The sequence below is a fragment of the Drosophila subobscura genome, chromosome U (assembly GCF_008121235.1).
Source record: "Drosophila subobscura isolate 14011-0131.10 chromosome U, UCBerk_Dsub_1.0, whole genome shotgun sequence".
NCBI classification, from domain to species: Eukaryota; Metazoa; Arthropoda; class Insecta; order Diptera; family Drosophilidae; genus Drosophila; species Drosophila subobscura.
This window is the reverse complement of record NC_048534.1, coordinates 2,664,582-2,687,995: the sequence shown is the minus strand read 5'-3', so window position 1 is coordinate 2,687,995 and position 23,414 is coordinate 2,664,582. Positions and strand designations below refer to the sequence as shown.

Sequence of the window (23,414 nt, the reverse complement as noted above, 5' to 3'; positions counted from 1 at the left end):
TCGCCAATTAAAGATTCAAATTCCTGGCATCGGCTTCTGCCCTTTGGTTAAGTTTATTGCCTGAAACTTGGAATAGGTTTGAAATCTATTGAATCTGTCGCTGCTACTGTGTTGACTTTTTATAGGGACCCTTGGCTGCAATCTGTTGCTTTCTTCTCAGCGACTGGAAGGCCTCTGTCTGCTCCACACTATCCGAAGACCGGTTCGTGGGATAGTGTATGTTACACCTTGATTGGTGATTGGATTGCGCATGGAAGGACACCTCGTTGTCGCGCACCTCGCCAAAGAGACGCTTAATGAAACTCGGCTTGTGAGGTGGCTGCCGCGAGGACTCTGAACCGACGATCGAGGAGCCTGGGGAGATGTTTGGTGTTGACTTCGCCTGTGGCTTGGCCTTGGGTTGTTTTCGCTTCGTGGTGTGTCGCATAATTTCGCCCAGGCGCTTGATGAAACTGTTGGCAACACTGCCCAAAGCGCTGTCGCTGCCCGCCCTGAGCTTCTTCGGTTTGAGGTCCTTTTTGTGGTGATTCTTGGAGGAGGGATCTTTCCTTTGCTCCTTCTTAGAATCGATTCCGGAATGATTCTCTGTATCAACCGTTTGTTCTCTTTTGGAATTGCTCGATAGCTCTTCTCTATGAGGATGGTCAGGGAAATCCTTTAGTGAATCCCTTTGGGGATCCTTTATCAACTGTTTTGGCTGCTGCTGATGCTGCTGCTGTTCTCTTCTCCACTCTTCATGGATTTGGGGATTGGAAGCGGGGTTTATGCTGCTTGCCCCAAACTTTGCTCTGGCGTCCGTCTCGAAGCTGTTGAGGCTGCCACACCAGCCGCAGGCGGTCTCTGGAAGCGGCATATTGCACTGGTTGTAGGTCCTGCCTCCGGCAGGGGTGCGGCTGTGGCTTTCTGGTGTTTGGATTTGAACTTTGGGAATGGACCGTATCTGTCCAGTGGCCCTGCGATTCCCTGTGCTGTTGGCCAACGTTCCTGCGGACTAAGGATCGCAGATTGCAGAGTTAATCCTTTACTGAACGATCGCAAAACACTTTCTACGAACCTGTAAGGAGGCTGTTGTTGGTGGGGCACTATAGGTCTGAGGCACAAGGCCATTTGGTGGCATCTGCATCCCAAAGCAGTAGCCGTAGCTCTGGCACTGCGGCTGCTGGCAGATGTACCACGGCTGTACGAACATATTGGGCCCCAATTGGGGCTGCGGCTGTTGCATCCGGGCGAGGTAGTACCGCTGCAACTGCTGTGCGTCCATAAAGGGATACGTGACGGGAAGGGATATGGGCAATGCTGGCTGCTGTTGTTGCTGCCGCTGCTGTGTGGGTAAGGGACATGGGACCATTGCCTTTTGAGCGACGTTTAATCGCATGGCCATGGTGATGGGTTTTTGGACACAAAGCGAGACTTCAAGGGCATTCCACAGTCATCTAAGTCCTCGAAAGGGGATGAAGAAATATACTGCCAGAAAACTTGCCAGGCCAAAATGTCTACGAAAAAGAATGAAAAATAGGATAAAATCCACACTTTAAGCACTAACAGTACCCCGTTCTTACCTCAATTGTTGCTTAATTTTTAATGGTATTTTATAGCTGTTAAATTATGAAATCAACTGATTTTCCTGCGTTGGATCTATCGGTGAATTTCCATTCCTACCTTCATTGTTTAATGCCTTAGCGGCATTTTTGGGCCAACCATATGTAGGTTTTGGTTATTGTTTTGGATGTTGTAGATGGAAAAGTGTGTGTACTGAAAATGTAAAATTGCTTGTCGAAAATTGTGTTTTGTGTGTTTGATTTTTGACTATACGAGAGTAGTCTACAGTCTTCCAAAGGCCAGCCTTGTTTTATTGTTTTTCCTCGAGAGAACACCCTTCAGATCCTCATGAAAAAGGCTGTCGCAAGAGTCTAAGCAATAGCAAAAATCAACAAAAGCAAGATTAAATAATAATAAAAACGTTGCATGGAAGCCAAGTATTTGAATACACTTTAATATCGATAAACAAATTAAATTCGATTTGAAGGATATATATTTAAGCTGAGTAAAATATTAGTTACTAGTTGATTTCAATAAAAACGAGGAGGAACGTTGTGAGACGCGTCTTAAGCCGCGTCACAACTCTTATACCCGGTACTCAGTACTACATCTGCAACTTAGCGGTTATTTGTCAAATTTTACATTTTCTCTTCATCTGTCATCTACATCAACAACACTACTCACGCCAACACGCTCCTTTAGCTCGCCACCCTCCCCTAGAGACACACACTGCAGAGTCAGGGCAGAGGCAGCGGCAGAGTCGTGGCAGAGGATGAGTCAGAGACGTGTCAGGGGAAGAGGCCTCTGCCACTGCGCGAAGCAGAGTGTGAATGAGAGAATGTGTAAAAGCAACAAAAGCTGCTGGACAGGGTGGGTTTAGCCACTGCAACTTAATTTCTTCATTGTGGCCATAATAATGATCCAATCGGATCCCAATTTGGTGATCAGATAGATATGGTCATTCCCTACGGAATGGCGTTTTTAGTTTTCTTTTATCTTTAAAATTGTAGATTTGGGAGGTTTTCGCCCTTTTGCGGGGGCGGAAGAGGGCGTGGCTGATTTTTGAAATACACTTGTAACAGTGTGAGCATACAGAAGTCTGGATGCAAAATTTGGTGGCTCTAGCTTTTATGGTCTCTGAGATCCAGGCGCTCAACAAGACGGACGGACAGACGGACAGACGGACAGACGGACGGACAGACAGACATGGCTCAATCGACTCGGCTATTGATGCTGATCAAGAATATATATACTTTATGGGGTCGGAGACGTTTCCTTCTGTGCGTTACATACAACCGTTATGTGCACAAATACAATATACCCTATTTACTCTTCGAGTACCGGGTATAAATATATGCACAAGCGCGGACCACCCCAAGCGAGCCGAGAGCGGAGATGAGATAGCGAGTCAAAGAGGAGATCGCGAGAGAGAGAGAGAGAGAGAGAGAGCGTGGAAGCGTCATACGCCAGAGAGAGAGAGAGAGAGCTGTCGGCTATCCGTTGTCAGTCGTGAAGCTGGGCAGTCGTGTTTTGCGTCGGTATCAGTTGAGAAAAAACCTTTTGAACATGTCAAAGAAATACTTAATTTACAAACCCATTACACGTTAAATATAACCCAATAAACTATCCTTTAAATAAACCTATCCCACATCTATAGTGATAATTCCCATCTATAATTACCAGGGGAATGTTCCCCTGCTGGCCAAACTTCATATTCGATTTTTCCTAGTTCTGAGACATCTTTCAATTAAATTTATTCATATTTACATATGTAACGGAAAATACTTTCTTTTAACGATATCGACTCACGGAGAATATATATTCTGTGGTACACAGAGATTTCCTTTCTGCCATACAAACATCTCCTCAACGTAGTAATACCCTTTCCTAAGAGCATAGCAAACACGTGTGTATTGTACACACATATATGATCCCATTCGCTCATTCCCTTCCGCCGTTCTCTTCTCCGGAAGCAAACAATCTGTGCATAGAAATGTATTTCACTTTGTGGTGCAGCCCCCGTTTTTTTGGGGTGCAAACATCGGGGTACACCTGCCAGCCATAGTATTTGCCAGTGCCCCTCTTTTCCTGCTTTCTGTGTGCTAATTAAAAGTTCAATGCGCAACATTTTCCCAACAAAGAACAACAACAGCGACGACAAGGGGCATTGACAATGACAACGTCACAGAATGGAATGAGAAAAAAAGGTGAAGTGGTTGTTGGAGGGGGCAGGGGAAGGGTTTCGGGCGTACAACAACAAAGAGAGCATAGCTAATTTATTTTTTCAAGTATTCCCTTTTCTTTCCCTTTTTTCATTGTTGTTGCCGGGATGGGGACGCTGTCTCTCCGTCTCTTTGGATTTCATTGTGTGCCAAATCGGGTTTTTAATTTTTTAATTAATTGCACAACGAAATATTCACATTGGGCATTGGTTGGAAACCATTTCGGAACTATGGATGAAATATGAATTATTCCACGAGAAAGAGTGCACAGATGGTTTAAAGTAGAAGGATGTGTGATTTTCGTGGAATTAAAAGACTTAATGGATGGAAACTTGAAAGCATAATGAGACTAAATGACGTTTAAAGGGAAACCCGCTGATGTAGTCCTACAGATCTCTAGCAGCGAAATGTTATATATTTATATATTTCCCAAGATTTTCTTTTAAATATATTTTATCTGAACATTAAAATGACATACTCTGTTGTACTTAAATATCTGTTCACTTTCTCTCTAAGCACCAAAATTTCCATCCCTTTTTTTTCTTTTAAACACCCCAGAAATTATAGCAGATGTTCTTTCGTGTTTTAGTTTAATATTTATTCAAGAGAAATCTCTTTTCGCCGAGTTGTTCATACATATTTCAAGCAAATAACTCTCAAATCTCAAATTAAGCGCACACATGCACCCCTCACGCACCTCCACGCATAACATGCCTCACACACACCTCTTGCCGCTCTCACCACTCACTGGAAAATCTAATTACATTACCCACCAAACCGAAAAATGTGTCCCTCTGTTCTGAAATGAAGAGCCTCAGAGCCTCAGCCCAGAAACCGCACATAAAAACCACATAAAATCACCTGCCTGAACGCCCACGTGTCGCACGGAGGGGGTAACAACGAAAGGGAAAGGGTACATGCCACAAGGGAGCACGAAACGATTTTAATTTATGACCTGTGCTTGTGATTTTTGATGGAATATATCTGGAGAAAAACCACATCATCGCTCGTAGGGTCAAAAACTGTGGACAACTCTACAGAGAGTGTGTGATAGGGGGAAACGGGTGCGTTGCGTATCCAATCGGTTCTCAGGGATAGTGATAAATCCCATCTATAATTACCAGAGGAATGTTCCACTGCTGCCCAAGCTTCATATTCGATTAATATCCATAGCTTCAACAGGGAGTGTATATTTTTTTTTTCTTGGAATAAAATGTTCCCCAATTGTACGTATATACATATGTCTGTCGGTCTTTGTGTGCCTCGTGTTTTCAGGGAAAAGTTTTGAGTGCTCCCCAGAGTGTATTTAAATTGATTTTAAATGAGACTGGAACCTGGATGCCTTGAAAGCAATTAATAAATCGGTTTTTGGGTTTATTTTTAGAGCGGAAACACACACAGACTGGGTTAATATTTTTGGAAGTATTTGAGAGCAATTGCGGTGGGACTTGAGGGGCTTTTATTTCGGCCAATTAATATTTATTTCCCTAATAGGCCTTGTAAAACATTTATATCTTGACTTTTCAGACTTTTTAATGCCTTCAAAAGCGAAGAAAAGTTGCAAAAAACAGCAAATAAATTTAAATTAAATTTGTAGCCAAGAAAGGCACGAAAAAGTGAATAATTTTTCCATAAGAAACCCCAAGAAAAGAGAAATATTTCCATAAGAAAACCACAAGACAAGGGAACAATATTTTCCCCAAAGCAAAACCAGGCAGAAATAAGTCGCTTTTCCTTCAACAAAAACCAAATAAAGGCAGTAAATGTGTTTTCCTTTTGCCTAAAGTAAACACAATTTGTAAAATTTTTGCCTTTTTTGGGTATTTTAAGGAAAAGCTTCGGCTCGGTTTTTGGAAAATGAATAATGTCGTTTGTACTTAATTTGAATGACAAATGTTCCAATGCCATAAACGTATTTATTACGTTTTGTTCAGGGTTATGGCAGCCACAGCAGCAGCAGCAGCAGCAGCAGAAGAAAATATATTCCGAGGGTGCATCTCCTTACTGGTTTCCTGTCTCCAAAGCCTGTCCGCTCATATATCTTTCTGGTGCTCGCCCCCACGAATCCTTGGGGCTGCCAGCAGCTGGCTTCTTGCTTCATTAATCTTTCAACGCTCTGTTGTATTTTTGCTTAATTATGTGAAAGGGGTGGCCTTGGCAGTACCATTCCCTATCGTTGTAGGAGAGTCTCCCCTCTCTCTAAGGTGTGAGCCGTTTGCTTCTTCTACTTGTTAATTATGGTATACTTATTAATATCAATTTGTTCATATGACTGCTTCTCTAATGAATCTGACACATTTGTTTATTGTTAATTAAAATATTGTATGGTTGCTTTCTCTTTTGCAGCATAAAATCATGATTACGAGAAAATGCAGATAAAAATGTCGACGAACACCAATTGGAAGTCTCAGCAAAGTCTCTGGGCAGCTTTGTTTGTGGTAAGTACCCCATAGGAAACTATGGGGCTTTCTGGTTTTAGTTTACCCTCTGGGTTATAGTATGCTTTCATTTTTGGTGCAGTACTTGTAACGAAATGCTAAAATTATAGTTGATATATAAATATGAATAGTTGTTATTTACAGTTGAAAACATAAACCTTCTTATTATTCTTATTATACCACTTTTGATGGCCTTATGATTCTTAGAAATATTTAAATATTCCTTGAAATCCAAACAAAAAATCAACTCTTAAATACATGACATAATCATAAAATCCAATAGGCCACAAAATTTGTGACAATTATAAGCCTCAGGCTGTGGCCGAGAGCCTGACCAACCCACGTCCGACTCCACCTCCCTCTTCACTTCATCCCCTGTCAAATGAGGGGGGAAATTTCATAAATTTTAAAGCAGCAACAGCTCGTACCCGCCCCACGCATTGGCTTGTCGGAAAATGTAATAAAGAATCAAATTACCAATCATTTTTCGTTCCTTGCTCGTTGCTAAACATTAAACCCTTTCTTACGGAGAGAGAGAGAGTGGGAGAGGGGAAAGTCCCAGAAAGTGGGTGGTAGATTGGGAAGATGAATCCGTTTCCTTGTCCTTTGCAGCAACACGTGCCGCTGTGTGATTGCGGATACTTTTCGAACCGCTTTTGGAGTGGGTAAGAAATGAAATGGAATGGGATCCAATGAAGCGAAGACCGAAAAAAACCCATTTGTAATTCAACCGATTCGATGGTCAAACGCAGAGTCATTGGCTTTCTGGCCATAAAGGATTACTCTTTCGCTGCGTGCGTGTGTGTGCGGGTGTGTCTTAAGTCTTAATGTCGGTCGTGGGGGAGTGTTCTTAACTTGTTACTGTGTGCACATTACCATAATGTGTTTTATCAGCTCTGGCTCTGGATCTGGATCTACTCTTCCCTTGCAACAGTTAGAAATCACTTAAGAAGCTTCGAACTTTAACCGCCCCAATAATCCTGGAAAGTATCCTCTTTCCCCCTTTTGGCTAACCCGTGTGTGTGTGTGTGTGTGTGTGTGACCTTTAGTTGTTTGTCCCTGGGACTGCTCCTTCTGGGTCGTCCTGGCATTTTGTTTCTTGCGTTGCGTGAAATTGCGAAATCAATCAATTCGATTACGTATACGAAATATTTATAAATATTTTATGCTAAGCTTTTGTTTGCATTCTTTTTCCTCCCATTCTGTCAATCTTATTCTCTATCTCTTGTTCTCTTATGTAAATTACTATTGTTTGGGCATCCAAGTCCCTCACTGGGTGTTTGTATTTCTTGGGGTGCGGGCGCTTGCCACACTTGGAGCTGGTTCTGATATGTAAATAATGCACAGGTACATGGCACTCATACAGGTACGACAGGTATGTACATATGTCCTGTTCGACCGAAATGTTTGCTGAGGTTAATGGCCACTTAATATGGATAGTCGTTTGATAAGGGGCGGACAGCCCTTTGCAAAATAAAAGTACGAACCCGACAGTGCCTTGTCTTTCGGAATCAATTAAACGCTGACAGCCATTGAGTTTATTGCAAAGCTAGATTGCATTTCGGCTCACAGTAGGGGTGGATTTTACAACAAATCGATAGTAAACCACTACAGTTCGATATTCGTTCGAACAGCTATAGAAAATGTAATTTAATTTTATACATTTACACATTTTCTTTTATTATAAAAAAATCAATACTAGATTGTTAACTTTCAATAAAAACAAACTTTAAAAATAATAAAAATTGTAGAATAATCGATACATTTCCCATAAAGGATTTATAGATGTAGATAAATATGCAATAATTCCACGTGTTAAAAACACAAAATATTAAATCCAACATCGGCCTAGCCACCATTGATCTTACTTTTGATGATGAGTATTTAAATATGTATAACATAAATAGCATGATAAAATAGGACATTGACAACCATAGAACATTTATCCACATTCTGCTGTTGCCTTTTACACACATAAGCCGGCAGCTTATTGCAACTCCAACAATTGTCGATAAAAACGTACACAAAATCAGAGAGCGAGGGAGCCTATTAATCCATCGATTGTTGCCCATTGAAGTGCATATTCAATAAACCAATAATATTTTTATAATCCGTTTAGGAACAGTCCACTTTCTCGTACATAAACTAGATTGTCAGAGTGTGCTGTGTGTGCAGTAAATATGTTTAATTTGAAGTTAAATTGGGGAAATGGCTTACAATCTCCATAATAATCCACGTCCATACCCACACACACCTCCGCATCCCCCCAAAAATGTCATCGAATTATTCCCTTGAATAGAAAATCGCATTTCATTGAATTTAATTCGATCTGTTGGCGTTTTCAATTGTTTTTGTAGCATATTCATTAAGAATTTAAACGCTCGTATGTATGTACATCAATTTGCAGGCTCATTGTGGCTGTATATACTTTGGGCTCGTTTGGAAAATACCACCGTACTTTTGTGGACACATGATTTTCGTGCAGCTTGCCCGGCCTTTAAATAAATATTGCGCTTTTTTTCCTGCACACCATCAACTCAATTTAATTGTTTTAAAATGTCTGTGTGCGACCATGGTATCAATGAGAAACTCGTTTCTGGTTTTTTTTTATTATTGGCACACGTTCTGCATAATTTATAGTCCCCGTTGTGCCTTTGGCACCCAAGGTTTAACAAATATTTTGGTATTTGTCTGTAAAAAGTCAAACGATTTTTGTGCGGCACGCCTGTGGGAGAATGGGGACGGGCTAATGTTTTATAAATGGTGAAGTGATATTTGATCGATAGGTAATGAATGTGATTCTTTAACGTTTCTTTTAATCTTAAAACGCATGTCGATTGCTTATTCAAACCGTCTTTATTTTTTTGTTGGTGCAGTTTGCCATCCGCTTGTGGAAGCTCTTTACAATTGTGGAAGCTCTCTACAATTTGTGGAATCACACGCGCTAATTTTTTTTAATGCTCAACAGTTGGAAATCGCATGGCATGCCAAATCGCATGACATTTTCACGCATGATACGCAAACACTCACACTGACACACATATGCATCATAAATACATAAATACATGAGAGAGTGGGAAAATTGTTTGGTATTAATCATCGTTGGACTTCCCGCACAAGCCGCAAATCGTGTCAGCCACACACAGAGGCCGCCAAATGTGTGTCCTGTCTGTTTGTTGAAGCGTGTATGGGTGTACCATAGCACTATGGGGAATTTGATCACTTTTTGTGCCAAAAATGTATAACTGCCAAACTAAAAAATATTTTTTATTTAGTTTCTTGATATTTGTTCATATTAGTGAGAAGAATGTATGCTGAGAAAATGGGCGTAGAGCCGCCATTTTTATTTTTCTATTGTATCAAACAAGAAATGATGTGAAAATGTTAAACCAAAAAGGCGTGCCTGAATTTTCAAATATTGAAAACTAGAAGATAATCGGATTTTATATTGACTTCCTTGTGTACTACAAGCAGCTTATTTTCTTTGAGTTGTAGAAATGTTGGCCACAATATACCTAAATGTCAGTGTAGAGACTCTACAAATGTCTCAACTTTATTATAATTTTACGATTGTACACAAATTGAGCCAATCTGCACATTTCCTTTCGATTTGTTTCATGTTTTTCTTACTTTTATCATTTGAAGATCCTTTATCATTCTGACTAGATCTTTATCTAGTGACAGGTATTACCGCTTAAATGCAATTGAAGTTGACATCCTTTTTGCCATTTCTTCTTCACTGAGTTGAACTTTGCATACAACTCTGAATATCCAAACCTTAACATTCATCGAAAAAACTTGAACTGTGCACAAAAGTGCACATTGGTATGCAAAGCATATAACAAGAATTGAACACTCTACATATTGCTTATGTCGTATGGTCGTATGTCACTCAAGACTTCCACCCGTTCAATCTCTGTAAACCTTTTCAAAGACAAATTTTCGTTAAAAATTATATGTTTGTTAAACGACTATAGACTTCCAAGTCAAAAAAACATAATAAAAACATCTCTGGTGTTTTCTCTAATTTGCTTATTAACAGAACGTGTATCTCGCTAGCTAACGGCTCTGTTAAAAAGCTGCTAACTTAACAGTGGTAAGCTCTGTTATATGTTGGACTTAATAACTTTGAAAATCAATGTTCTTAAGATACGTCGCAGTGAAACGTATATTATTTCAGGTATTTTTGAAAAATCTGATTTTTGCCAGAAAAAGTGGTAAAATTTCCCATAGTGCATGGAGAGGAAGAGTGGGTCTCCATGTGTGTGTGTGGGGTCCATGCGTGTGCCTGCTGGGGCGTACTAATTGTTTGGCCAAAGGCCTCATCGGCACATCCACCCACACACATACACTCTCATACATAGTCACACACATGGAGTTTCGTGTTAGTCTGTCACGTGATTAGCCCCTCCCCCATCACTTGTCCTGGGGGTGAGTCGCGAAGAGAGCGGCTCGTTCAGGTGTATATGAAATTATGCGGAAATTGTTGCATATTTAAGTGGGCACGCGTGAATAACTGTTAAAAACTTTATAATCACAAGTTTGTGTGACCGTTTTGCACACCGTCGTTTATGTCACAAAGTTGCAAATTGATGAAGTTTCCTCTCTTTCCTCTCCGCCACAAAGCACACAGTTCCTGAATCGAAGGTCCCTGAGGCTATAAGGGGAAAGTTGCAAGGAAAATGTTGATGTTTACATAATAAAGCTATGATATACATATTTAAGGAGCGGAATAATTTTATATTTCTTGAATCTTTCAAGCCAGAACCGTGATAATTTCTACTGCAACCATTCTCCAAAGAAACTCTCAGCCTAGAAACAAAAAGAAACGACTTGAAAAATTATTTACTATTATTAATATAAAATAATTTACGGGCCAATGGCAATTGTAGTCAAAAAATTGAAATGCATAACTGAATTCTTTTTGTCTACTCATTTGGCTAGCACACAAAAAACTTTGAGTAATTGCGAACGAAAGCAGCCAAAGTAAATAGAATAAAGCAAAGCAAAGCAAAGCAAAGCAAAGAAAGAAAATAAATGTGGCAGGGATCTGAAGAAACGGACATGGGGAAGCGGTCATAATGGAATATCTAAGATGCTGACTTCCCTCTGTAGTCTGCTCCTTTCTCGCGGGATGTTCTGTGCGCCCTCGCCACTCGTCCAGTTTTCGACTTGGGATTGTAACAAAGTCAAATGCAAGTATTATTGGCATGCTAAGAGAGGGGAAAGGGTGGAAATAAGATAAAGAGGAAGAGGAAGCCCTCTAACTCCACATAGTAGCACATTCTCTGGAGCATAGAAATGGCTAATGTACGAAATATTTCATGATTTTGAAGCTACTTTTTTTCCAGCAGCATCATCCTCTACTGACTTGGCTGTGCTTCTCTTTTTTTAATGCACTTTTCAAGGGTATGCTCAAGGATGTTTAAAGAGATGTTTGTAACGCAGAAAAGAAAGCTTGGACGATTGATCCTTAATAATAAATCAAAGAATGTTCATGCAAGTTTTTCTGTCTGAAAGGCTCCTGAATCTTTGATTAAATATAAGTAAAAGTATCAATTATCTTCTAAATAAATGATTGATAGTAGCACATGTCCTTGGAAAGTAAAGTTTTTATCTTCAAAATAGTTCAAACAAACTCTAATATTTATTCCATTATAATTATTAATCCATTCACCATGAGAACTAAGTGAAAAATCGATAAAAAAAATGTCTTCCCTTGAACGATTATATTTTCTAGGGTATCTTCAGTATCAACCCCTCAAGCCGTCCTTCTATTTTATGTTTCTCCTTAGTTTGCTTTACTTTTTCTCTTGGCTTAGCTGAAATCTTGCATTCTTTTATTCATTTCATGCCATTCAGACTATTTCTCCACTAGTTCCCTCCCTTGTCATCCATTCGTTGTCAGCTGAATTCAGTTTTGTTTGTTGCCCTCTCTATACTGACACACTCGCACACACATACTTTTACAAACACTCATACACTCATCTCTGCACTCATACAAAAGCCAAAGTGGCGCGATTTTCTTTCTGCTGCATTGTTGTGTTTGACGGGCGCCACTACGGAATAGGCAGCGGGTGAGGTAGGGTGCTTGGAGGGGGCAGTGCATTGAATTGGATTGCTCAATACGCTACCCAAAAGTTGAACTTTCAGTTTGCTAAGGGGGGAGTTAGACGGAGACTTTAGCTACGTGGTATATACTTTTGTATAGATAGAATTAGTGAGCAAATACACTACCATTGACCACTATCCGGTGTTAAGAGAATGAAGATTATGCACGGAAATTCTAGTTATTATAAAAAGTTTCATTGTACATTTTTCTTACAATAACAAATGTTAAAAAATTACTATTTCAATCTTATATACTACCTGCATTTTTATCATTCTACATAAGAATGTAATTTATTTTTATTTGAAGAGCTTTGCGGAAATGCCATGATGTGCGACTGACTTTTCCTTTTGATTTCTCGACATTTTTCGGTTCAATCATACCTTATACCCAAAGGAGTATACCCTTTGGTGTACGTATGTATTATATTTTTGCTTCTCAGGATTAATTAATGATTTATTTTTGTGACTTGTATAGTTTCGAGGGAGACCATAACATGGCACCATACCCATTGCCCCACACAAATTTCATCTAGAAAATACCAAAATCCATTCCGTCGTTTCTTTAGTTGTCACAATAACAAAAGTCATGGCTGCTATGTACTTCTATATACACACATACATATACATAAATATTAGTATAGGGTACATAGAGTATGAAGAAAGAAAGCAGCGGGGAGAAAGAAATGCCAGTAATGAGAGTTGTCCATTTGTGGTAATTAATTTTAATGCTGGAGCAGAGGCGGCGGTTGCCAATTTCAAGAACAGAAAACGATGTCAATGGACATTTGGCGTCACATTTGTGGCTGAACGTCAATGGTGGAGCTAGCATCAAATGGGAGGAAACCCGACAAAAAAAAACCAACAAACCTAGGAAGCCGTAGCCACAGTCGCCGCAGCCACAGCCACCAATTAGAAAATGGCCCACAGCCAGCAGGAAAACTCTTTTTGGACATTGTCCTGGATTATTTTGATATGGCTCCGGCTGTGCCGCAAAATGTTGCGCCTGTAATTAGTTCCAATCCAGTGCCTGTGACCCTAAACACCTGGTGACCCTGTGCGCCCCTTTAAGCCAGTGAGTCCATCAATAATTTATGGATAAATTAATTACCATCCGAAAAGAAAGTGAAAAAAGTGTAAGAAGGAAAAGTGTGACTTTGGTTCACGGCTTTTGTGTCGATTCATTCCAGTCAAGATTTAATCTTTGTATCAATTTGTCGGCAAAGTCGCCTTGCGTGCTGCTCCTTTGGCTACCACCGAAAAAAGGGTTCTTTGTTGTAAATGGGAACAACGGTGAGCCCCCCAATTCCTAACTCAACCAACCCTCTCCAAACACTTCGTAAGGTCCTTAAGGCAGGCCTTTGTGCAGGCTTTGCTTGTTCCTCGCCCGGCACCCACTTTTCGAGTGGATTTATTGTTACGTGTAGTAAATATTTTTTCCTTGCCTCATTCTAATTTTTTTTTTTTTTTTTCCTTGGAGCTCCTTTTCTGTTCGTTCCTTTTGCTCGTTTGCAATATGACTTTGGGACAATGTCTTTCTTTTTTTTTTGGGCTTTTGCGTGCAACCTCTTGCTTTTGCCACAATTTTTCTGTCTGTTGTCGGAAGGAGTATCTGTGTGTGTGTCCGTCCCGATATTTGTTTTTGTCTCTCTATATGTCTTTCTGTCTGTCTGTCTTCGTGTGTATCTGTGTGTGCTCTGCGTTTGTTCTGTTGTGTTAGGGCGTGTTAATGGCCCAAGCGTAGTTGACAAGTTCTTGCGGTGAGTGTTTTCGTAGTGTTCTTCAAGAAGTTCCACTGAAGAGCTCCATCCTCCATTCCCCCTGCACTGCAGAGAGCTGCTGTACTATTTGTGAAGATGATTAATGGAAACAGGGAGTGGAAGGGAAGGGCAGGGCAGGGTAGGCCAAGCGGAATGATGTTGAATTTGCGGACAGCATTGTAGTTGGGAAATTGAAATTCGTATAAATCGGTCAAAAGACATCAAAAAACGAGATGGGACGTGTGAGACGCTTCTTACGCGTCAAAACTTTTAAACACGGCACTCAGGCAGATATCTGTACCTTATTGATTTTTATACCCGGTACTCGAAGAGTAATTAGGGTATATAACGCACAGAAGGAAACGTTTCCGACCCCATTAAGTAGCAGAGTCAATTGAGCCATGTCTGTCTGTCCGTCCGTCTGTACGCCTGTCCATCTGTAAGTCCATGAAAGACCATGAAAGCTAGAGCCACCAAATTTTGCATCCAGACTTCTGTGAGCTCACACTGTTACAAGTGTGTTTAAAAAATGAGCCACGCCCCCTTCCGCCCCCGCAAAAGGGCGAAAACCTACCAAAGCTACAATTTTGAAGACAAAAGAGAACTAAAAACGCCATTCCGTAGGGAATGACCATATCTATCAGATCACTGCACGAAATAGAGTCTGGAATGAGAGAATGTGCAAAAAACAAACAAGAGACAGCTGGATGGGTTGGGTTTAGACTCTGCAAATGAATTTCTTCATTCTGGCAATAATAACGATCCAATCCGATCCGATAGATAGATATAGTTTTTGCCTAAATATAGAAGTAAGTGAAGGTTGGATGGGAATGAGTATATAGTAATGTGGATAGGGGGTAGAAGAGAGAAGGAAGAACTGAGATATATTAACGGATAAAACTGGGAACAAAACGATTTATTTAAATTTTAACTATTTTTTGAGGTAGTCATTCATCAACTTGATGGTACTTGTGAAGAAGATCCTCATTGATAAAACAAAGTGTCTGGTTTATAGAAGGGCATACCCACAAAAGTACTTGCTAATAATAGAAACAATCATAGATGTAGAGGCACCTTTCCTAACACTACCTAAAAGCGAGATTATTTTGTATTAAACACCCAAAAATGTTGCATTAAAGGATGGCATACCCTCTTTGCAGTTACAAAATAGTTTTTTGGCCACAAAATGATTTCCTTTATTTCGCGACCCCCTTACGGATTCTTCCCACTTCTGTTGGCATTTTCGCGAGCAATTAATAATTGGGAAATGGTCTGCATAAAAACTCAATTGAATGTTCGATTCTCCTCTTTCTCTCCGTAGCTTTCCCAACTTGTTCCATCCTTTCCATCCCAATTTTGAGATGGTTAATGGGCGGCGTGGAGTCGAGATTGTCCCCTGCCACTTGCCACTTGAAATGCCTGTCTTTTGTGCAAATATCACGTACCAAAACCAGCAGCAACCAACAACAGAAATGCGCTGGACTATTATGGCATTCTCTTTCTGGAATACTCTCTCTCTTTCTCTCTCTCGCACTCTCTCCGTGGCTGTTATTCTCCTCTTGTAGGACTCTCTTGGGCTCCTCTGTGTGTTCCCTCTGTGTTCTCTCCAACTGGGTTCTTCTCTTTATCGGACTGTTTGTACGTGTAGAACAGGCGTTAAAATTTGTAACACTCTCGTGCAATCCGTTTGCCGGTCTCCACTCTTTGCCTGAGTCTGTCTTTGGTTCTATCTCTCGTTTTCCCTTTGGCCATCCCGCTGACTCCTGCTCTATTTGCTCCTGTGGCTCTCAGTTTTCTCTCTTTTGGTTTCTGCTCTTGTATCTGTTTTCTCACTATCTGGCGACAAACACTCGACTCTCAGGCTCTGTTTGCTTCTGACTCTTATTCCCTCTCCAACCCGACACTGCACCCTCCTGCCCCACCTCTTGTCTCTCCCTGAACCTTCGGCATGTCGTGCATTTTATTTCAATTTCATTTCGATTCCATTTTTGAGTTAATGACTTCGGGACATGCAAAGTATCCAACGGCAGCCCCATCCCATCCCGCCTCGCCCCCTGAAACTCAAGCGAAAAACAGAAGTTTATTCTGGCATTGCATGGCGAGGCTCCTCTGTGACTGCTACCATATCCGTACATATCCTTCATAATCCCTACACTTAACAGTCATCCCAGGCCAACCATCGATGATATTTATTGACAAAGTTTTTGGCACATATTTTTTATATATATTTTTTTACGCTTCTTTTATACGTGTATTTATTCTTGTATTAGAGTTTATTTTTATTTTATATTTTTTATTTTTTTTCCTTTATGGTTTAAGTTCTGGTTCGGGCCATTATCATCGGATATTTCGTGTGTGGTGTGTGCGGGAATTGACTGGCGGATTGAGTTTATGTAATAATTCCTGGCAAATACTTTTTTTTATGTGTTATGTGCGAAAATCAAACAACAATACTCAGTCGCCGGTTGTACTATACATCTAGTACAATAATATAATATAATCCCACCATAAGAACATTCTAATGCATCCATAGTTACCTTAACCCTTAACTTTGTGATAGTTTAAAAAAGTTTCCACAGTCCTAGATACTAATAGATACCACATCTCCCTTTAGATGTCAAATATTTTAGCCCTGAAGGCCCATCCATTGATAGAGTACCTAATCCTATGTCAAATCCTCCTTCTAGGCTTGTTTTTACAGCCTACAAATAGTTTTTCTTTATACAGGCTCGTTTCACTTCAAATAAACTCTTTTTTTATGGCATATTTGCCACATAAAAGCCGGAACCACCACCAAAACCCTAAACCATAACAGAACCCCCCACAAACCGCCCATAGCAACCCATTCGCCGCCTGCTGGAGGTCACAGCGAAGCCATAGGGAGAGCAGTGTGCGCCGTGTGTCGCGACTCTCGAGTTGCATATACAACCGGAAACGGTTAACAAACGGCTAAGCCCCTTTGGCCACTTACAGGCGGTTAAATGGCATTAGAAAGAGACACTAGAATGTGCTACTTTACACCTACTGTACTCTACCTCTTTTTCTCTCTCTCTCTCTCTCTCTCTCTCTCACTGACCCTTTCCCAATTGCGTCATTGTGCTTTTGCCAGGGTATATTTTTGGAGGGATGCTGACATTTGACCTTTGCTGCGCCTTTACCTTTACCCCTCACACACTCATGTTCTTTTGAGTGTGTGTGTGTGTGTGTGTGTGTGTGCTACTGCGAGTGTGTGAGTTAAGTGTTTGCCATCGAAAATTAATGACAAAGTAATGTCAGTCAAATGGATAGACAGCAGCAGACAATCCGACAGGTTAGACACAAACACAACACAGGTCCCCAAAGCCCCCGAACGTATGGACCAGGCCATAACCAGAAACAGAAGCAGAAACAGAAACAGAAACAGAGCTAGAACAGAGCTCCCCATCAATTCGCAGCGGAGCGACCCGAAAGCCCAAACAGCCAGTACTAGACAAGCAACCATCTAGCCGTCCATCCATCCATCCATCCATCTATCCCTTGTCATGTCATCGTAGCTCTGTTCTGTTTCTATAGCGACACTCTAGTTTCCCAGCTCATTCTGGCATCCCATTGTATCAGTTATATGTATGCCCTCCTGCCAAAAAACCCTCCTCCTGCTGTTGCTGCTCCTCTTCTGCTCCTGTTCCATCTTTTTGTGGCAGCAACCTGTGCAACCTTCTCTCTTCTTGGCATACGGAAATGTTAGCTCATTGACGTTTTGTGTGCCGCCTGTCGGCTGTCGCTTTGAATAAATAACTGACGTGACGCAACAGACACATTATCCAGAACAGAATATTTCGTATATATGTATGTATATATTTGGATATACATATATATGTATACCTTTGCTCTACAAATCCAACAATGAACTGGCAGAAGAGTAGCATTTACCTTCAACCTTCACAAAACTCACCCCTCCCGGTCTCTGACTCTGACTCCACCCTACCACTCTTAGCCCCCTCTAGCTCTGCTCATCTTTGACAGTCTAATCGTCTATTGGAGTAAGTGGCAGCATCCTGGAGGGGCGAGAGGAAGGTACATAGAGGTACAGCGGGTACCTGACCTAACCAACCGTGCCCCAGTATTTATGCAAAATCTGTCTGCTGTCTTACCTTCTGTCTCTGGCTCTGGCTCTGGCCTCCCCCTTTAGTTCCTAGCCTGGAAGCAGCACTTTTGTTTCTTGCCCAGAAGACTTCCTTTCCTGCCCTGAAGTCGCCTTCCCTACAGAGACTCCTGCCTCGATGGCTGTCTGATGTACTCCCGACTGTCTCCTGACTCTGTCTTTGAAAATTGACTCTACTGTCTGCTAAATTTCCCTGACAACGGTTTGCAGTGTGTGTTTCAGTGGGTTAGAAATGGGTTGGAAGTGGTGTTAGGTTTTAGAATGGTCTTTAGAGGGTAGATCTGGAAACAGTTTGGTAGGAACAGTGAGGTTGGTTCTGCACATGAAATTAAATAGACCAATAAGCAGAGTTTTACTCAGTAATAGATTGTTATGAGGCTCCTATTGTGTTTCTTGGAAGTACAAAGATTGTATCGGAAGTAGAGTCAAAGATGTATTTACTACAGCTTTTAATATAATCAATTCGGATATTTTCAATAGGTGAAAGAGAAACCAAACGAAGGTTAAAGACTCAAACGTGATGAGAGTAATGAAGAAAGATCATTTCGTGTTCTCATAGTAGTACTCACCAAAGTCAGAGTAAAATTATTTAAATAGCCAACAGCTCAATGAATAAGTTGCACAAAGTTCAAGCAACAAAATACCTGTAATCCATCAACCACCCAGGAACCTAGGAATAACAAGCACCCTTTCTAGTAGTTATAATTATGGAAGAGCAAGTAGCAAAGTCCCTACACTACCCATTCCGCCTTCTCCATTACAAAAGCCAATGTAGCTCATAAATTCATCATTTTCGCACCACTGTGCACATTAACTAACTACCTTTACAATGACTTCCTGCCATGACGACGGCAACGACAAGCAGAGTCAAAGAAAGAGAGAGCGAGAGAGAGAGATAAAGCTCACATAGAAATATATATGTACATGGAGGGGAATGGGAGGAGTTGGAGTGAACTCCACGACATTTGAAGTACAACAGCGGAGAATAGAAATCAGGGGAAAGGCATGTGGCAGGATGAGGATGGGGACGAGGATGGATGGATGCCTGGTGGAATGCGGGAAAAGTGAGTTATTGAAACTGTTTCAACTCATAAATAAATAATTACCGGGAATCGCAAAATGTTTGTGCATGAAATGTGTTGTGTGCATGGCTGTGTGTGGGTTATTTGCTAATGTTTTTCCTTCCCCATTGAACCAAAGCCCTCTACAGCCCTGTAACCCCCAACCGCACAAAATACCCAACTTCCTGTCCAGGGCATGGTACACCTGTCGTCAACATGGCCGGGCCTCTGCTCGCTCAGTCGTTATTTGTTTTTCTAATGCTAAAAGTACAAGGGTCGCCTAGGCTTCCAAACATTTCCATTAAGGGAGCACACAAAACACGGTGGAAGAGAGCGAGTGAGAAAGGGGAGGAAGAAAGGAAACACTTGAAACTGTGGGTAATAGATACTTAAATAGTAATTTAGTAGCTTTTACTAACCGCATGGATGGACATATGAGATTCTACGCCGATTTGTTAAGAGTTTTTCTCTCCCTCTCTCTATGCCCGCTGCTCTTCCTTCCTCCTCGCTCCTCTCTTTTTGCGTACTTTTATTGCCTCTCTACACTTTGTTTATCGGATATTTCATCTTTACATAGACTTCTCAGAGCCCATCCTTCGACCCAAACCCACGGCCTCCACCACTTTGCTCCCCTTCCCCCTTGGATAACATCTAAACTGCAATCCAAATGGCTTGTGGGGGGAGTGCTGTAGTGGGTTTTTCTTTGGGTCAGGTCATGTTTCATGCAGGAGACAATCTGTATATGGAATGAGTATCCGTTCCGGACTGCTTTACGTTGCCCCTCCTCCTCCTGCGTGTGAGTCTTTGGATTTGTTTGCGGCTGCTGATTCGTTTTTACCATTGGCTACCTCTTCCTCTCTAGCTTTCTCATTCTCTTTTGCTCTGTGGTCCATTTGGCGCTGATTTGCCTTTAAGATTGCCAACTACGGCCCATTTCAATGTTTACGGTTTATTGTTCTTAACGGATTTTGTATTCAGAGGTGTTATAGTGGGTGGCTTTGAGGGTGCTCTGAGGGTGTTTCATGAGTGCTCTGTGGGCGTTTTGATGTTCGCCTGAGACCTTGGCTTAGACAGAAAGTTGTTAAGCCGATTCCAGTTTGTAATTTGCTGTCGACTTGTGTATATGTGTGTATGTATGGCCAGATATGTAGCCAACGATTAGGTGGAACAACGATAATAACTTTGGCTTACACAATGGACTCTCCTCGACCTGAGATCTATGGGAGGCTGTGAGAACTAAAGGACACTGAAAACGTTTAAGGAAGCAACGTTTAAGTGTGTGTTTCTTCAGGGATATTCGGAACTGAATGAGTTCTCGGCTGAATATAATTTATTTTCCAATTATATGTAGTTAAGAGGAAACCGAGAGATAGAAGAGAGGTAGAAGTGGTGTTATAGTCACAGATTGATACATCAATCCCCTGATATCCCTGAAAGTACTTTCTGTGCTGGAAACACTTGTAGCCTCGTTAAGCTGGAGCCCCATTTAAGCCATGATTACGTGTGTTGTTAGCGAGCGAAAATACAAGTATATTTCCACATTTGGAAAATTGAAGCACGTGGACATGCCGCGACACGCCATAGAGCAGCAGTAGGAGAGGCAGAGTGGGTATGAAGAGGAGGAGCAGCAGCAGCAGGAGCAGGAGCAGCACGCAGACAACGCGTCGCATGAGCGATACTCCCGTCTGAACCCTTGACACGACACTGTGGCGTGGCATGGAGATTGTTTTCAATTCCTGGGCACCGCTCCCAACAGACTGGCTACGCGTTACAGTATACGTGATGCGTGTCCTAAAGGTTAATGTGGCTTCGAAATGCAAACCGAGAGAAAGCCAGGAAGACCGAATGCAAATTGTTAACGTGACTAACGTTGATGGCGCGTGCGAGGGAAAACAATTTATTTCGAATATGGCAGCTAGAAGTCCCGTAACGTACTTGAACCCCAAAATGAACCCAGACCTCGAAAATGTCAAAAATATGTGACACAGTTTAGTTTAGTTTAACCATCGCGTTACAGCATTAACTGGCGGGATTCGACTGGATTGAATGGGTAAACAATAGAAACGGGCATAAAATTTGACACATATTTGTGGGATTGTTAGGACTCTGAAAGTAGGTCTTGACAAAATGTTATTTATTTAATATCCAAAATTACAAGTGAACATAAAATGTTGTCTCTGCTGCACGCCTCTGCATTTGCTATTGCGAGACTCCCACAAGTTGAACTCAAGGATATTTGCATGGCACTCATTTATGGTATCTGGGATTGTAGTGCGCCATATGATAATATAATAATACAATATAATAAATGCGCCATACGCATTTGCCCTGCAGCACATTATGCTCCGCGTCGACCTCTAACGCTGAACTACTGTTCAACGGGAATACTCAGACGACTCCACTTTTGAGATGGATTTGGCCACCCAAGAGTTTATGACGCGCAATGTCGAGCCTTAACCGCTTATGATCGTTGCACCCATTCAGGAATCCGATTTGTATGCCGAAGTGCGTTTTATTCGCTTCACACTCGATGGCATTGAGTGGCTGATCGATGAAAATACAAGCGATGACGAAGAGGATGATTATGTATCCACGTAGGAGGGAGCATTTCTCGTTAATATATTTTAATAAATGTTGTGTTTGTGGAGGGGCTCAAAGTTGATTACAGTTTTCTTTTACGATCCACCGCTAATGCTGTGCATCAGAGTCTTTCTTCTTCATGTAAATGGGAAGAAATTATTGCAAGGAAATCACTAATTTCGCACTTTTATTTGGCTCTTACCATCTCTCCCGTAGACCACACTTTGCCTATTGGAAACACATGCCGTTTGGGGCAAGAAACTGAATGCCAGCCAGGCATTCGATGACACATGGAACACAGCCTCCGATCTGGAAAATGAATTGGAAGTAAGTAGTCAATATTCAGATCAACCCAAAATAGAGACCAAATTGAGTAACTCCATTTTTCAGCAACAGAAACGGGCCAAAAGCAGCAGCCAGGGTGGATCATCATCATCCTCCTCGTCCTCCTCCAGTGGTGGACCCGGGCAGTGGTCTGCCTGGTCGGATTGGTCCACTTGTTCGCGCACCTGCGATGGTGGAATTATGCAACAAATGCGTAGATGCAGCAATCCGGGCAGTTGTCGCGGGGAGAGTGCGCGGTATCGCATCTGCAACATGCAGCCGTGTCCGGACCAGCAGGACTTCCGCTCGAATCAGTGTGCGGCCTACAACGATGTGCCCTACGATGGGACGCTCTACAAATGGACACCTCACTACGATTACGTAGAGCCCTGCGCCCTCACCTGCAGGTAACCTAAATGGTGGCTTGTTGCACACCTAATCGGAATGCTCACAGCTGCTACACACTGTCCTGTGTTCAGAGATTCCAGAGAGTCCAGAGTCCAGTGTGGCAGGATATGCACTCATTATTCATCAGGGCTTCCGTTGTTGCCTCAAGTGGTGGTTCCCTTTTATATCCGGCGGTCTACAGCAATTCCACTTCCTACTGCCCTCTTCATCCACCCTCCTACATTCATTTGTGACAATAAAAAAGCTGTTTGCGCTTTGTTTTTTTTCTTCTCCTAACAGTCGTTTTCTCCCCCTTTCTGCGGTTCAAATTAGTGGCAGAGTCGTGTTTGGGTTTTGGGATACTGCGGTTTGAAGCTTCTGCGGTTAATCCCCCCCCGGTATGGGTTTTAGCTCTTTCTTTTTTTTCTTTCAACGTAATTCCATTTGTTGTCTTTGCAAAACACATACGGCAGGGAAGTGCAGGAATGGCAGTGGAAATGGGAGCAGTATGCGGGTAAAATAAATCATTTGCTAAGCTTCAAATTTCTGCAATTTAGTTGCAAATGAAATCGTAGCAAAGGAAGCAATTTGTGTGGAAGAGCAGTGATATAGGATTGGTGTAAGGGGCTGAGATTGGGGACAGTCTCTGGAAAAAAGCAGCTTTATTTTGGGTTCAATTCAATAATGAACGAGTAGAGACGTTTGTGGGACGGTTCGTACGCTTCACAGCTTTTATACCCGGTACTTAGTCAATAAATCTGTATCTTGGTGAATTTTCGAACTTTACATTCCAACAAAATGACGTAAGAGTGCATTAAAAATTGAATTAAAGCCAAAATCAAGGTGAAGCGTTA

At 41.6% G+C, this 23,414-nt stretch overlaps 2 protein-coding genes across 4 annotated transcripts in view; one reads left to right on the top strand and one right to left on the bottom strand.

The window, feature by feature from the left end:
• Positions 1–23,414, top strand: part of LOC117900276 (protein madd-4) — a 67,328-nt gene that overhangs the window by 6,531 nt on the left and 37,383 nt on the right. For all 3 annotated transcript variants that reach the window (XM_034810587.1, XM_034810586.1, XM_034810585.1), the window contains exons 2-4: positions 6,108–6,199; positions 22,066–22,176; positions 22,240–22,580. In XM_034810587.1, coding sequence (XP_034666478.1) covers positions 6,131–6,199; positions 22,066–22,176; positions 22,240–22,580 — 521 coding nt within the window. In that variant the 5' untranslated portion in view covers positions 6,108–6,130. The remainder of the gene's footprint in view (positions 1–6,107; positions 6,200–22,065; positions 22,177–22,239; positions 22,581–23,414) is intronic.
• LOC117900277 lies at positions 75–1,785 on the bottom strand. Its single transcript, XM_034810589.1, has 3 exons — positions 1,560–1,785; positions 1,055–1,493; positions 75–991 (listed from the first exon to the last, which is right to left on the bottom strand). The coding sequence occupies exons 2-3, from the start codon at positions 1,379–1,381 to the stop codon at positions 104–106; spliced, it is 1,215 nt and encodes a 404-aa protein (XP_034666480.1). The 5' UTR covers positions 1,382–1,493; positions 1,560–1,785; the 3' UTR covers positions 75–103.

Coding starts and splice junctions, on each gene's coding strand:
- LOC117900277 (XM_034810589.1), bottom strand. CDS start 1,381: ATGGCCATGCGATTAAACGTCGCTCAAAAGGCAATGGTCCCATGTCCC. Junction 992..1,054: donor CAACAACAGCCTCCTTACAG/GTTCGTAGAAAG, acceptor TGCGATCCTTAG/TCCGCAGGAACGTTGGCCAA.